Genomic DNA, 14,564 nt, shown 5'->3' with positions numbered 1-14,564 from the left:
CCCAGGCGTTCGAAGAGCATGCGGAGGTGGCGTAGGTGCTCTTCGCGGGACGCGCTGGCGACGAGGATATCGTCCAGGTAGACGTAGACAAAATCCAAGTCACGCAGGACGCTGTCCATCAGTCGCTGGAACGCCTGAGCCGCATTCTTCAGACCGAAGGGCATGCGCAGGAACTCGAAGAGTCCGAATGGTGTGATGACCGCCGTCTTCGGGACGTCCTCCAGCCTGACGGGGACCTGATGGTAGCCGCGTATGAGGTCCACCTTCGAGAAGAAGGACATGCCCGCCAAACGGGCGGAAAAGTCCTGAATGTGGGGGACAGGGTAGCGGTCGGGAGTCGTGGCGTCATTGAGACGGCGATAGTCCCCGCACGGTCGCCATCCCCCGCCGGGCTTCGGCACGATGTGCAGCGGCGACGCCCAAGCGCTCTCTGAGCGCCGAACGATGCCGAGTCGCTCCATGGTAGCGAACACCGCTTTTGCCACCGCCAGCTTCGTCGGCTCGAGGCGGCGTGCCCGGGCGTAGACCGGTGGCCCGACGGTGGGGATGTGATGGGCCACCCCGTGCTTGACGGCCCCCGCCGAGAAGGTGGGCCGCGTGAGGGCCGGGAAGCCGGCGAGGAGGCGGGTGAATGCGTCCGCTGCCGGAAGCGTACAGACCAACGTGGCCGGAACCGGACCGTTCGGCAAGCCGCTTGGCAAGCCGCTCGTTGAGCTGGGCAACGCACAAGCGAGCGAGCTGAACGTCTCGGCCTGGACAAGACGTCTGCGCTTGACGTCGACCAGGAGCCCATTAGCGCACAGGAAGTCCGCGCCAAGCAGTGCCATGGGCACGTCGGCGGTGACGAACGTCCATCGGAAAACCTGCCCTCCGAACCGCAGAGAGAGGCAGCGTTTTCCGTACGCACAGGTAACGGCGTCCGGAGAAGGTGTCCGTTATGAACAGCAGGCTGCTCGAACGGCCGGCGCTCATCGCCACTATTGAGCGCCGGCCCAGGCATTTCCCGACCTGTTGAAGGAGCATGGCGGATGACACTGCCGAGCTTCGTGGCCGAACTTGGCGTGGAACCAGCACCAGGTGGTGGAGCTGGAGGAGCGCGGCTGGCTCCACCAGGCCGGTGGAGTTGGCGGGTTTCCCCGCGGTGGCGGTTTTCGCCGCGGCGGTGGGCGGGGCGTGGCGGCGGTCACGAGGTGCGTATCAGCATGCTGCGTATGCTGTATAAGCTGATGCTGTGGATCAGCAGCATCAGCAGCAGCATCAGCAGCATCAGCCACGAGGGCCGTGACGGCCACGCCGACTCTCGCCCGCGTGTCCGGAGCGGCGAAGTACTTGTCCGCCTCGGCTGCCAATGCTCGGGGTTCCGTTAGCCCGGTCCCGGCCAACGCGAGGCGAACCTGCGCTGGAAGTTGGCGACGGAAAAGCGCCCGGAATAGAGAACCGGGGGCTTCGTCGCCCAACAGTGACAGCATATGGTCCATTCGGATCGACGGGCGCGTGTCACCGAGCTCGGGGAGATCCAGGAGGCGGTCGGCCCGTGCGTCGTCCGTGAGGCCGAACGTGGCTAGGAGTATCCGCTTGAGTGCCTCGTACTTGTGGCCGTCCGGTGGGTGGCGAAGGACGGACACAACTCGAGCGGCCGTGCCGGGCCCGAGGGAGGCGACGACGTGGCATTAGCGCGTGTCATCGCCGGTGAGGCGCCGAAGCTGAAATTGGGCTTCGGCCTGGACGAACCAGACTTCGGCCTGAGCCTGCCAAAATTCGGGAAGTTTGATGAAGTTGGCCATGGCAATGGCGTCGCGTGTGGAAGGATCGCTCCGGCAGATCCAACGTCAAGGGGGTCACCAGTAAAGCGCGGCGTTACGCGCGCTGCTTGCGAGCAAGGAGGAAGCGGACAAGCGGTAACTTATAAGCGTCTTTATTTCAGGAGCTCACTGTAACACTGGCGCGCTCCGGGCTGCGTGCCCGGTGTATATCATGAGGCCACGCCTACCCCTCGGGCGTGGCCACCGCCCACTTGGTGCGCGGAATGATGTCACCACGCCAGTGGGCTTTTGTGTCCGCCACACTGTAACATTTTTATTCTTCTTCTCTTTACTGTGTACCATCCCCTTTAGTTGTCGTTGATGTTTCCTGAATCAAGGTTGAATGCACCAAAAAAAAGCATGAACAAATCCATGTCCTAATCGTTGCCATGACACATCCGGCTCTCTCTGCCCAGCAACCGAGCCCAGCAATCCCAAATCTTGGGTAGAACATGTAAGTGAAAACTTGGGTGTGGTAGGAGGAAGAAGAAGAAGTTATCCTTTCAAAGCATCATGGCATCTGCTGCCCCGTCAGGCAGTACTGGTGGGAAGAGGAAGAGGATTGTTCTCACAATCAACCAGGTCATTGACACATGTAGGAGAGTAAAGAAGGGAGACGATAGAGATGTGTTGATGCCTAAGTGCAATGTCGGATCCTCAACCATCTACAACATTAAGGCCCAGAAGCACGAGTTACTAGAATTTTACATCAAGTCAGAGACAGACAAAGCTGCCGACATTCGCCGTACTCTACACAAGCCAAAGATGGAACAGCTTGATAAGTTCTGTACGAATGGTTTGCTCTCAAGCATTCTGAGGCGAAGTGCATTCTGAGGCAGAGTGCATTCTGAGGCGGAGTGCATTCTGAGGCGGAGTGCATTCTGAGGCGGAGTGCATTCTGAGGCAGAGTGCATTCTGAGGGGGAGTGCCAATCTCAGGACCTATGCTAACTGAGAAGGTGAAGTGTTTTAAAGTTTCAAAGATAAAGTTTTAAAGATGTCCCATAGGTGCCAGATAACACAGCTTTTATTGTATTAGTATAGTAACTTGTGTATTTTTACGGTGTAGCCCATAGGGCAAAGCAGTCTAGAACAGTGTTTGTATGTATGTATGTATGTATGTATGTATGTCCCCTCAAACATATACCAATTAGAGCTGAGGATCTGGTCACATGACAGGGTGATGTGATTACGTCCGATGTCATTATGGCGGTACGGCAGCTAACTCTCCACATTCCACCATTTTGATTCCAATGTCGTTCAGGCCGAACATATCGTCGAACCTGTCATATATCATAATCGCCATGCTTTACGTTTTTCATTCAGTGTGAAACGCAAACAAACCGATTGTTAAAATGATCATCAAATATCGAAAGCATAGTCATCTTCAATATATTAAAGTAGCGGCAGTTTTGTGTTCGGCCGTCGCGCTACGTCATTACGTCTATGATGTCATTACGACGGATGACTCCACCGACCGACATTTTATTTACTAGTACACCCGCTCAGTGAGCGGCAGGAAGGGTCATTCCTCTTTGGTGTATGTAGATTACAGTCGATCTTTGGTCTGGTCTCAAGAACATTGGATGTGTGTTAATTTACCAAGTTTATTGTGGAGAGATCGCCATTTGGTTGAAGCATTCGAGCAAGCACTCCATTTAAAACTGTTAAGGAACGGCTGGCTTGGCAAGCGCTAGCTAGCTGCTTGGTAAATGAGCACAACCCGGTCTTCCTCCCTTTCAGTTTCGTGTTAAATAGCAGGAAAATTGGGTTTCATTGGTGGGTTTTAAAACAAAACCTTAATTGGTGGGTTTCAAAAGGCCGTTACGAAAAACGCCACTGTAGCGGCAGGAAGGGTCATGTTATTTACCCAACCCTTGTGGGATACATAGATTACAGTAGATCTTCGCTCAGTTCTGTAAGTAAAACTTACCTCATGGATGTCTGGATTCCTCCAAATCTCTTTGTTCAATGCTATCATCAGCATTAGTGACTGTTTAAAAAGCTAATCATATATGTTTGTGGTTTAAAATATTTTACAAGCCCGGCTACGCCGCTGTTGGACTTCCACTCTTGTTTTTGAAGTGGTGAAGGCACCTCAATATCCAGCTATGTCCTTCCTTCCATCCATCTGGCAAAAATGAAGAACTTTTCTAACCCACCATGTTTAATTCTAAAGGGTTCTGAAATGTAATACTGGAGGGGTTTTAAAGAGTTGTAAAATGTAATTCTAAAGTGTAATCCAAGTGGATTCCAAAGGGTAATTCTAAAGGGTTTCATTTTTTTCTTGGCTTTGCCTATTTCTTCTTTAAAATGCCAAGCTGATGCGCTTCCTTCGGACAGGGGTGTGATTTAAAAAAAACTTATTTAAGAACATACATGCACACAATTAGTACTGATAATTTAAAAAATACATTTCCTTGAAACTTTTTTCATGAAAGAGCATTACTCAAAAATATTGAATCTTCCACAAAATTAAAAACAATTTTACATGTGAAACTACACGAGGGGGTAGGTATATATATTTTAAAAAATAACCACATTTAGAGGCCATTTTTCCCCGCAAAGCGGGGGTTGGCCTTTTTCGGGGACCGTGGTTGTTGTTTTTCGGTCCCCTTTTTGAAGCAATGTTTTACGGCCGGATGCCCTTCCTGCTGCCAACCCTTTTTGTCGCCTTTTACGACAAGCAGGGAATTACCAGTGAACTGGTACTCAATTAGCCGACCTCGGAAGGTATGACAGGCTGAGTCAACCCCCCTGGCGTTAATTCAGCGATCGACCAGGATTCGAACCCAGGATGCTAGGATTCTAAGCTGGCACCCTAGCCGCTAGCCCAACACCAGGCTAAATGCAACTCAAAATATATTTTGGCTGCTTGTGTAGCTATTCGTGCACCGCCTCTTGGACCTCTTAGTCAGATCGGAAAGTGGTTCCACCAAGTGCCTCTTTAAGTGGCCCAAAGATGTGGTAATCCGAAGGGGCGACGTCTGGCGAGTCGGGTGGATGAGGAAGACACTCAAAATGCAGGTCCTCGGTTGCAGCTGTAGCGTGGGCAGTATGGAGCCCAGCATTGTCATGCTGGAGCAAAACACCGGCAGTGAGTAGTCCACGACATGTCATGGTATGTCAGGTATGTCTGCATATAACCAAAATATATACTTCTGATGTGGCTTTTAATGTATAAACAGGAGAGAGATACAAGTCTTAATGTTTGAAAGTTTTTTTGTGTGTTTCACTGGTAGTGTATTTTATCTATGATAATTTTGGAATTTTAATTTTAAATTTTAAGAATTTTAAATTTAAGAATTTAAGAAAATTAAGAATTTTAAAATGGAATGAAGAAGAACTAGTCTTGCTCATGAAGTTGCCCATCTGTCTCTGTGGACAAGATAGAACAAAGGATGAAATCTACAGAAATTTAATTGAGATACACCAATGGCGATGGAAATCAAGGAGAGGCTGACATTTTGGATGTACCTTTGGAATGCATGAAATCTCAGCTTCTTGCTTCCCACGGTGGTTAGCATATGTCATGTAACTTTCTGTTGATTTCGTCCATTGTTACACCTGTCCATCACTGCAGATCGACACTAGCCTTCACTAGCAAGATTAGTTCTTCATTCTACAGTTGTTTGAGTTTTTTGTATCATTACAGTGAGAAATCTGGAGAATTATTTCAGCATTTTCTTGCACGTTGTATCCACCTGTGGCCCACTATCAGTTCATTGCTTTTTTATGCTGTGTCGTCTCACTCTTCCGTGAGCCTCAGTATTGTATAGAAAAAGGGCTCAATTGATTAAATGCCTCTTTAGTATTCACCGCCGAGGCTCGAGGAAGAGTGAGAGCAGAATGTAATTCTCTTCTTTTTTTTATTTTATGCAGTATAAATTATACTTATCTCCATTTTATTTCCTGTTCTTATGTGAATGTCTATATCCACCCCCACAGATGTTTCGTGCGCAGCGTTTCCCACCCTCATACCAACAAGCACTGCAAGCGCTCATGACTGTTTTGCTCCAGCAAGTGGTGCACAAGTACAAAGATAGCCCAGATGAGGCACGGTCAGCCAATCGCAGTCTCTCCACTTTCCTGAAGGTACAGCTTGGTGTTGTGACACCTGATGACTCTTCCAGCTGCCTCAAAAAAATTAATATATATATATATATATATATACCACTTTTAGTTTTGCTGTTCCTGATTGCAATGTACAGAATGATAAAACACTCCTTGACATGCAATGCCATGATCTAGTCACTTCCTTGTGTTGTATGTATGCTTCATGCTGACGTTACCATGTGCAGAGCAGATGCACGCATACCTTTTGATCGTGTCTGTTATTACTTATCAGCGCTGTTTCACGCTCATGGACCGAGGATTCGTCTTCCAGCTGATCAACCAGTACATGTCAGAGTTTAACCCTGGAGACACAAAGGTAAGAAAAGATGATGATTATGTCACAATTGTAGGGTAACTTTAATTATCTATATTTGCAGTTCTTGATTTTGCCGAATTAGTTCAATAATATCCAAATGTGTTTGTCAACTTCCTGTCGTACGACTCTTTCCCACAAATGTAATTTAAATACCTGTTTCCCTGTCCCCAAACCATTTGACCATGAAAGCCACATTTTGAGATGAAGTTTGGTTGCTTGAGGGAGATTTGCAACCATGAGCACTTCATCCCTCTCAACCTGCCCATGGTGTTTGGCAAGGGCAGAATCCAACGCTTTCAAGGTTTGGGAATGCACAAGCATTTGTACTTTCACATTCCAGAGGCATGTTTTCACCTTCCTGTGGTTGTTCTATCAACTTCTTCCCTCCAAGCAGGTGGTGCACCACCATCCTTACCCACATTAACTCTTCCTAACCAAACCCTCTTACTTGTGGTTGATATCCTTCCTTACCACCTCTCTCTCTCTCTTTTCCTGTTTGTTCATTCCCCTGCTTATTGTTTCCAACCGTTGCCCCACTATCAGTTAATACTCTGTCACCGAGCTCTTCCATGAGCCTCAATCTTGTAAAGAAAAAAGATCATTTCCCTGGCTTGCCTTTTTTACTTGCTCCAATTACTTGAGTAATACAAGGTGCTTTGATCTGAAACGACAAGCAGGGGTCAATAAATCAAACTGGGCTTCCTCATTTGCTCTGCTGTTTGTGCTTTGCCTTGCAAAGCTGGATAATAAATAAGAATAGTTGCCGATAACAAACTGGTAACATTCTTGTCAGGAGTATCCCAGCATTAAACCAGTTTGTGTCTTATAGCTAACTAGCAGGGGCTACCCTGAAAAAGGGGGTGGGAGGGGAGCGGGATGCCTGAGGCTGACCGGTTGGGTGAGCTTTTCCTGGCGGTGATTTTGGGACATGGTGGATATTGAAAAGCTATGGAGTTATTGGCCTTATGGTGGTTACCTTTTGCCTGTGGGCAAATATCCCAAATATTTGCCCCAAATATCGGCTGCAGCACTGTCTGACCCCAAATCCAAATATACACTTTATGGTGGCATCAAAACGGGCAGCAAGTCAAGCGTGTGGTACATTAAAACCTTGCCGAGATTCTGATGTACCTTCACCCAAAATTTGGGGCCTCTAGGTGCTACGGTTCAGCCGTGAAAGAATAACTTACAAATGCACAAATATAAACACTTGAAAAAAAGAAAAAAGAAAAAAAAAAGATATATATGTATATAAAGTCTGTTTTTTTCCTTTCATCCATGTGGAAATGTTGTGCTACATTTTCAACTGCTTATTGTGCCATGAATTCCTGGGTGATTTGCCATTCATGGATATAAGGAACAATTTATTCTGCATGAAAATTTCCCAATTAATGATTCAAGTCCATTCAATTATTAGAAGTAGTTCAAGAGTGATTTGATGTTTGGGAGACAATTATAAGTAATTAAAAAGTGGATAACTTAAAATTTAGGCAGATGGAACTATCTTTTATGTAGCATGTTATAAGCATGTTTCATTTGTTTCCTTCATGCAGACCTTCAGCTGGAGTACACTCTCTCCGAAGAGTTTTCTCGGAATCACTTCCTGGTAGGTCTCCTGCTGCGAGAGATGGGAGCCGCACTGCAAGAAAACCACAATATCCGCCTGGTGGCCATTTCTGTACTCAAAAACCTGATGGCCAAACACTCTTTTGATGATCGCTATGCACAAAAGGTTAGTTTGAGATGGTTTGTACGTGGGAGAATTGAAGCAAATAATTTCTGATTTTGTGATGGATGGGAATAGTAAATCGATACAGCTCTTTCTTCCATCATTTTCTTCAACAGTCACAATGAAAATATTACAGTATGGTCCAGAAAGGCCAACTATGGTTACAGTATATCCCAATGTACAGTGTATTCCAGAAGAAAGTATCACTTTGTCACCACCATTTTAATTTGCCCACTTAAAGTGAGCCGAGATTGTCACTCACGCCCTCCGAGCAAGAGTGCCGATGCTAGATTGTATTTATGTACATAATGCCACTTCTTGGCTTAATAAGCAAGGGAATGAACAAACAGGAAAAGAGAAAAAAGAGGTAAAGAAGATCCATATCTGTCAGGTAGTGTGTAAGGTAAGGAAGGTCCATATCGGGCACTTGTGAATAGGCATACATGGGCCATGTGTCCCATAGATCCCATGTTGCCTTATGCCAATGCTTACCGTTTATTATCATTCAGTTATTTCTCTGAAATAACCTCATAGAGTAGGTCCGGCCACCCCTACGTATGTTTGTACATACGTTCGTTAACATTTGACGAAACCATGTTCTCCTCACACACTACCTGACCGATACGGACCAATTTAATACGATGCATTAGGACAGCAAGGTATCATGGGGTTGTGCTCAACATCCAGATGTGCCATAAAGGGAGTAAAAGGGGGAGGGGGGGGGGGGGTTTGCCCCAAATATTGGTATTTCATTCAAAAATCTTCAAAGAAACCGCCAGACAGATCCAGACCAAACTCGCCACACAGCATTGGGATCATGCCCTATTGCCCTAACCTTAAGTTATGCTCTTCATGGCCATATCTCCCCTGGAAAGGGGCCACGGGCACCCTCCCTGAATCACTCATTTTCACTAAAACATCTTCTCCACAACTACCTGAGCGATACGGACCAAATTTGGTACAATGCATCAGTACAGAAAGGTTTCATGGGGGTGTGCTCCCAATCTGGATCCGTCCATTTGTAGGGATTAAAAAGGGGAGGGAGGGCACACTTGTTTGCGTAATTACGTCGTTACTTGCTTAATTACCACATGTGACACACACATGTGTGGAAGCCAATGTTTGGTGTCCCTCATTCACGGAGGTGTTTCCATTATTTTGTCCACTACCTGTATATACCGCAGAGAGGATAATAACATGACCCTTCGTGCCGCTACCATAGCGAGTGGGTGTATGTACTAGTTATACATATTTGGGTATCAACATGATTTCAGGTCAAATTTGAACTCCCAGTCTGTTTGAATTTACATCCTCTTTAAGGCAAATTATTTATCAATTCAATGGGAAAAATGAAGTGAAGTCAATAAACAATGATACAATAATTAAAGGTTCCGCATGTTAATGAGTTTTTGCTTTGTATAAGTTTTCTTGAAAATGTCATTTTATATCTCCTCTTTGTTCCAGATTTTCCTTGTTCCTCCATCACCCTCCACAATTCTCTCATCCTTTTCCATTAGAACCAGCAAGCCCGTATTGCCTCTTTATACCTCCCACTGCTGGGTCTCCTCCTTGAGAACGTCCACAGAATCAATGTCAGAGACCACCCAATGATCCCCACAAACCCAGCTAGCCAGGTTATTTGCACTTCCTTTCACATTATTTTGATTTTCTCAAGCTTTCTCTTTCCCTCTCATTCATTGCTCTGCCTCTTTTAACATCCCTTCCTAGGCATCTAGAGATGATCTCACTGTGTGCGTTCCTGCTAGTGGAGGTGTCAACATGAGTACAACACCACTGAAGGGGTCTGCACAAGATCCTGGAGCTCCTAGGGATATTCTTTCCGCCATCTCTGGCACCAGTGAGTGAATGGGCCTTATGCCCACAGTCTTTGTGCCTTCGTTGTCAATTCACGTTTTAGGTAGCACTCTTTTAAAGATTTGTTCTTCATCCGTGGCTAAAATTTAAATTAGAAATGAAGAACCTGGAAACCTCATGAAGTTTTGCTTGCTTATAAAGATATTTAAAGAAAGATTGTTTTCAAGCTGAAATTCACTTTCATTTTTCTTTTCATTGACATTGAAGGCCATGTATGACACCACATGGTACACTGTTTTCAAAGGTCAATGTCACATAAAATCATCCATTTTCATCCAATTGAACTGAAATCTTAATAATTTGAATATTGGGTCACTCGGTTGAATCACCAATCAAAAGCTAGAAGTCAATAGGTTTTTTTTTTTTAGATCAAAGGGTTAAAGGCCAAAGTTGCATAAAATATCAATATTTCAGTGACCCAATATGAACCAATTGATCGAGTGTAACCTGTGTTCTGTGAAGAAGGTCAAAGGTCAAGTTCACAAAATCATCATATTCCATCTGATTGACTTAAATCTGAGTAGGATTTGCATATTGGGTCACTGAAGCCTATGGCTTTTGAGGTCAAAAGGTCAAGGTAGCCTAAAATCGTCAATCTTTTTGTATTGTTACCTCCGCCACCAAAGGTGGATGGAGGTTATGTTTTCACCCCTGTCTGTCCGTTTGTTTGTGAACAAAATATCTCAAAAAGTTGTGGACGGATTCGGACGAAATTTGGCAGAGATGTAGCGGATGTGACAAGGACGAAATGATTAGATTTTGGTGAAGATCCCGATCCGGATCCAGCTACTAGATTTTTTTCAGTGATTCTTCACCATTGGCCAAAAACGATACATAGCAGGATATCTCAAAAAGTTGTGGACGGATTCGGACAAAATTTGGCAGAGATCTAGCGGATGTGACAAGGACGAAATAATTAGATTTTGGTGAAGATTCGGATTCGGATCCGGCTACTAGAATTTTTTAAGTGATTCTTCACCATTGGGAGATAGGGCCAAAAACGATACATAGCAGGATATCTCAAAAAGTTATGGATGGATTTGGACGAAACTTGTGGACCGGTTGGGTGTGTGACAAGGACGATTCGATTCGATTTTGTTGAAGATCCGGATCATCTTTGGTGAAGATGAACAGCGAAAATGCTACCATGGTCCCAGTGCAAGCCTTATGGTTGTGTTGTATTAGTGGTGAAGGAAGAATGCTTCAGGAACACGTTTGTGGGTCAAGTGTTTGACAAGAAATTATTTTGTCTGTCTTTGTTTGCAGCGACACCAGCCCTTGGCCTAGTGAGGAACGCAGACTCGCGTGGTTCACTCATCAGTGTGGATTCCACAGCCAGCCTGCCCGAGCGCTACCAAGACAGGGGCGGGTCTCTCGACAAGGTAGGAATCTTTTATCCGCATAGGATAATGCATCTCTTCTACTCCCACCACAACAAACCCGTCTCCTTCTTTCAACTCAGATGATCGTTTATCGGGGTTTTTCCTTCCACTTTTCATTGTCAAAGCTGGAAAACGTCCATGCATTGGTTTTCAGGTTGATCATGCATCGCCGTGCCAATTTTACCAGTATAATTGCTTGAACCCAAACCACTCATCATTTTGTGGTTAGTTTAGATCTACACACACACTTGTGAGCATCCTAGCATGCTCAAACTGTTTCCGCACAGTGGACACGGTGTGCAGGTGCACTCCACTTCTCTCATGAGTGTGACTCCATGGACAAGTCCTGGGCACCCCCTTTCCACCGCAGCCACGCCACCATGGACTTCTCTCTGCTATCACCGGACAGGCCTTTAACTTACCCGTGCACAGACTCGGTCATTAGCTCTTGCTTTTCGGCCTGTCTTCCATCCTCCCCTTGCCCCCTGCTACCTTCTTTCCTCCATTTACTTCTCTTTTTAAAATCCTGGTGTCTTAAACTTTGCCACCGGTTACTTTTTTCATTTTTCTTTTTCAAAAAATATTTCATTCCTCATCTGTTTTTCAGTCTTTACATGATTATTCTTTTTTACGGCATAGCCCATGGAGCAAAGCCATCTAGAACAGTGTATGTCTGTCTGTATGTCTCCTCAAATGTATACCAATCAGAGCTGAGGATCTGGTCACATGACAGGGTGATGTGATTACGTCTGATGTCATTACGGCGGTACAGCGGCTGACTCTCCACACTCCGGCATTTTGATTCCAATTTTGTTCAGGCCGAACATATCGTCGAACCTGTCATATATCACAATCGCCATGCTCTACCTTTACGTTTTTCATTCAGTGTGAAACACAAACAAACCGATTGTTAAAATGACCATCAAATATCTAAAGCATCGGCGTTACGTCTCTTCCAACAATACTGTACGTATAGGGCTTAGGCCGCATGCCTCACCTTTGGACCGCTTTGGACAAATTAAGCCCAGGTCTCTTAATACAGGAGTGTATCGTTTCAGTAGTATTGTTTTTGTAATAGTAATAATAATAATATAGTAAATATAACCATAACACTTTAATCCCAATGTCGTGAATACAAAGTTAGTGGATTGAAGCGGTGTATGGTTCAGGAATCAATGATAAGCGGTATACGGTACTAACAACCGCGGAAGTAAGGAATTCGCCTTGGTTTTTTGATAGCATGTTATTAACCCAATCGTTGTGGGGTATATAGATTACAGTAGATCTTCCCTCAGTTCTGTAAGTAAAACTTAGCTCATGGATGTCAGGATTCCTCTAAATTTCTTTGTTTAATGTTATAAACAGCATTAGCGACTGTTTAAAAAGCTAATCATGTGTGTTTGTGGTTTATAATATTTTACAAGCCCGGCTATGCCGCTGTTAGACTTTTGGTCTTGTTTTTGATACCAATGTTCCTTGGATATTGAGTTTTTTAATTCTTTCCTTTTCTCATCCGTTCTTTTTCCATCTTTTCCATTTTTGTGTACATTTCTTTACTTTCCATTTTGTTTTTCTACCTTTTTACCCTCTGTTAAAAATTGCTTGTTTTGGCTTGATTTTTCAGACCATCAGCATGGCGATGTTTTGAATGGAGCACCGCTGTGCACAATTCCTCTTCCAGTTTGCCCTTTTCCTCTCTCTGCTCCTACTGCAATCTTTCTTTTAGGATTAATTCACTTTCTCATTCTAGACTTTCTACTTAATATCTTTGGATTGCCAAGTGCACAACAACCAATATAACAACAAACACGTTTACTTTAAAAAAATATTTTCATCAAATAATTTTCATTACACTTGTATCATGACTAGATTTTAAAAATAGCGCAGACAAATGGACACACAACATGAAATTAAAACCTATGCCTTATTGAGCTCAGATCTTCCCACAATTACCATCATTATCTTCTGACTTTCATGTTCAGTCTTCCAGGTTATTTTTGTGCTGGTCTCTATTCACCCGAGTTTGGTGCTCCAAGCTTTGGTTTCTCCATCTTGAATCCCGCATGTCTATGCCTCAGCTTGGTTGCCTTTCCGCTTTGCTTTGTTTCAATGCAGCTGGCTATATGCCTGCTTTGTGCAGTAATATAGTAGGAGAAATTGCTCAATATTGCTTTTGTCATGTTTCAGGAGCCACGCAGTGCGTCCCTTGGTGGGTCAATGCTTCGTTTTGACAAGCTGGACCACGGGGAGATCCGTAGCCTTCTGATCTGCTTCCTGCACATCATGAAGAGTGTCTCGGAAGGTATCCTTTCAATTATTTCTTTCTTCTGTAACTCCCAGGTACTCACCTTCCAAAGAGTTTCATCCTTCCAATATATATTTGATCAATAACGGTTGTGATTATGACCTCAATAAATATAGTCTTTGTGACAGATCGCTTTGATATAAAATGTATTATCTGTGAAATGTGAATGGCTGCTACTGAGATACAGAGCCATCTCATGTTGATGATCTGGGGCCATCCTCCTTGCGTTCACCTGTGCCTCCTTCTTGATCCCTTTCTTTGCCACCCTCATCATGACCTGTCCTTGCACCATAACCTGTCTGCACATCCTTTCTCACTACCTGTCAGTGCATATCCTTTCTCACTACCTGTCAGTGCATCCTTCCTCACTACCTGTCTGCACATCCTTCCTCGCTACCTGTCAGTGCAGCCTTTTTTGCTACCTGTATGTGCATCCTTCCTCACTACCTGTCTGTGCATCCTTCCTCACTATCTGTCTGTGCATCCTTCCTCACTACCTGTCAGTGCATCCTTCCTCACTACCTGTCTGTGCATCCTTCCTCACTACCTGCCTCTGTGTCTCCTCGGTACCTGCCTGCATGTCCTTTCTCGCTACCTTTCTGTATTTCTCTCATTCTGTGTGTGCCCATCTCAACAGATGCCTTACTATCATACTGGAACAAAGCTTCTACCCAGGACCTCCTGGATTTCTTCACCATCCTGGAGTGAGTTTAATTTAGAATGACAAAGTTGTCCAGATAGAGGGAAATTGAGAATCATCCATTTATTGTGAACACAATTTTGGGTGAATTTGATATAACTGCCTGAACCTATCTTTAATTTATTATACCTTAATAACAACACTTCAACAACAGTTAACAGTAAAACCTTAACTAACCATTCATAATTTGGGGAAGCACTCGTTTCAGATTGCACAAACTTATAATGGCTAATTGTTATATCGTAAACAAATAACTGCATAAAATATACAAAAAAAGATCATAAGCATATGATATAAAATGCTATATACAGAAACAGAAGAAAGAAATAATTGAAAGGAT

The 14,564-nt window shown here is 44.7% G+C and overlaps 1 protein-coding gene across 6 annotated transcripts in view; it reads left to right on the top strand.

Annotated features, from left to right (window-relative positions):
* Window positions 1-14,564, top strand: part of DOCK9 (dedicator of cytokinesis 9) — a 287,811-nt gene that overhangs the window by 203,019 nt on the left and 70,228 nt on the right. For 4 of the 6 annotated variants that reach the window (XM_068128621.2, XM_068128618.2, XM_068128619.2 and 1 more), the window contains exons 28-37: window positions 5,750-5,896; window positions 6,150-6,233; window positions 6,423-6,534; window positions 7,787-7,965; window positions 9,480-9,596; window positions 9,691-9,820; window positions 11,104-11,219; window positions 11,507-11,656; window positions 13,407-13,521; window positions 14,162-14,228. In XM_068128621.2, coding sequence (XP_067984722.1) covers window positions 5,750-5,896; window positions 6,150-6,233; window positions 6,423-6,534; window positions 7,787-7,965; window positions 9,480-9,596; window positions 9,691-9,820; window positions 11,104-11,219; window positions 11,507-11,656; window positions 13,407-13,521; window positions 14,162-14,228 — 1,217 coding nt within the window. The remainder of the gene's footprint in view (window positions 1-5,749; window positions 5,897-6,149; window positions 6,234-6,422; window positions 6,535-7,786; window positions 7,966-9,479; window positions 9,597-9,690; window positions 9,821-11,103; window positions 11,220-11,506; window positions 11,657-13,406; window positions 13,522-14,161; window positions 14,229-14,564) is intronic. The other 2 variants (XM_068128622.2, XM_068128620.2) reach the window with 1 other exon arrangement.

Source organism: Myxine glutinosa, chromosome 9 (assembly GCF_964187855.1).
Source record: "Myxine glutinosa chromosome 9, kmMyxGlut1.1, whole genome shotgun sequence".
Lineage (NCBI taxonomy): Eukaryota > Metazoa > Chordata > Myxini > Myxiniformes > Myxinidae > Myxine > Myxine glutinosa.
This window is presented reverse-complemented; position numbering and strand designations above follow the sequence as displayed.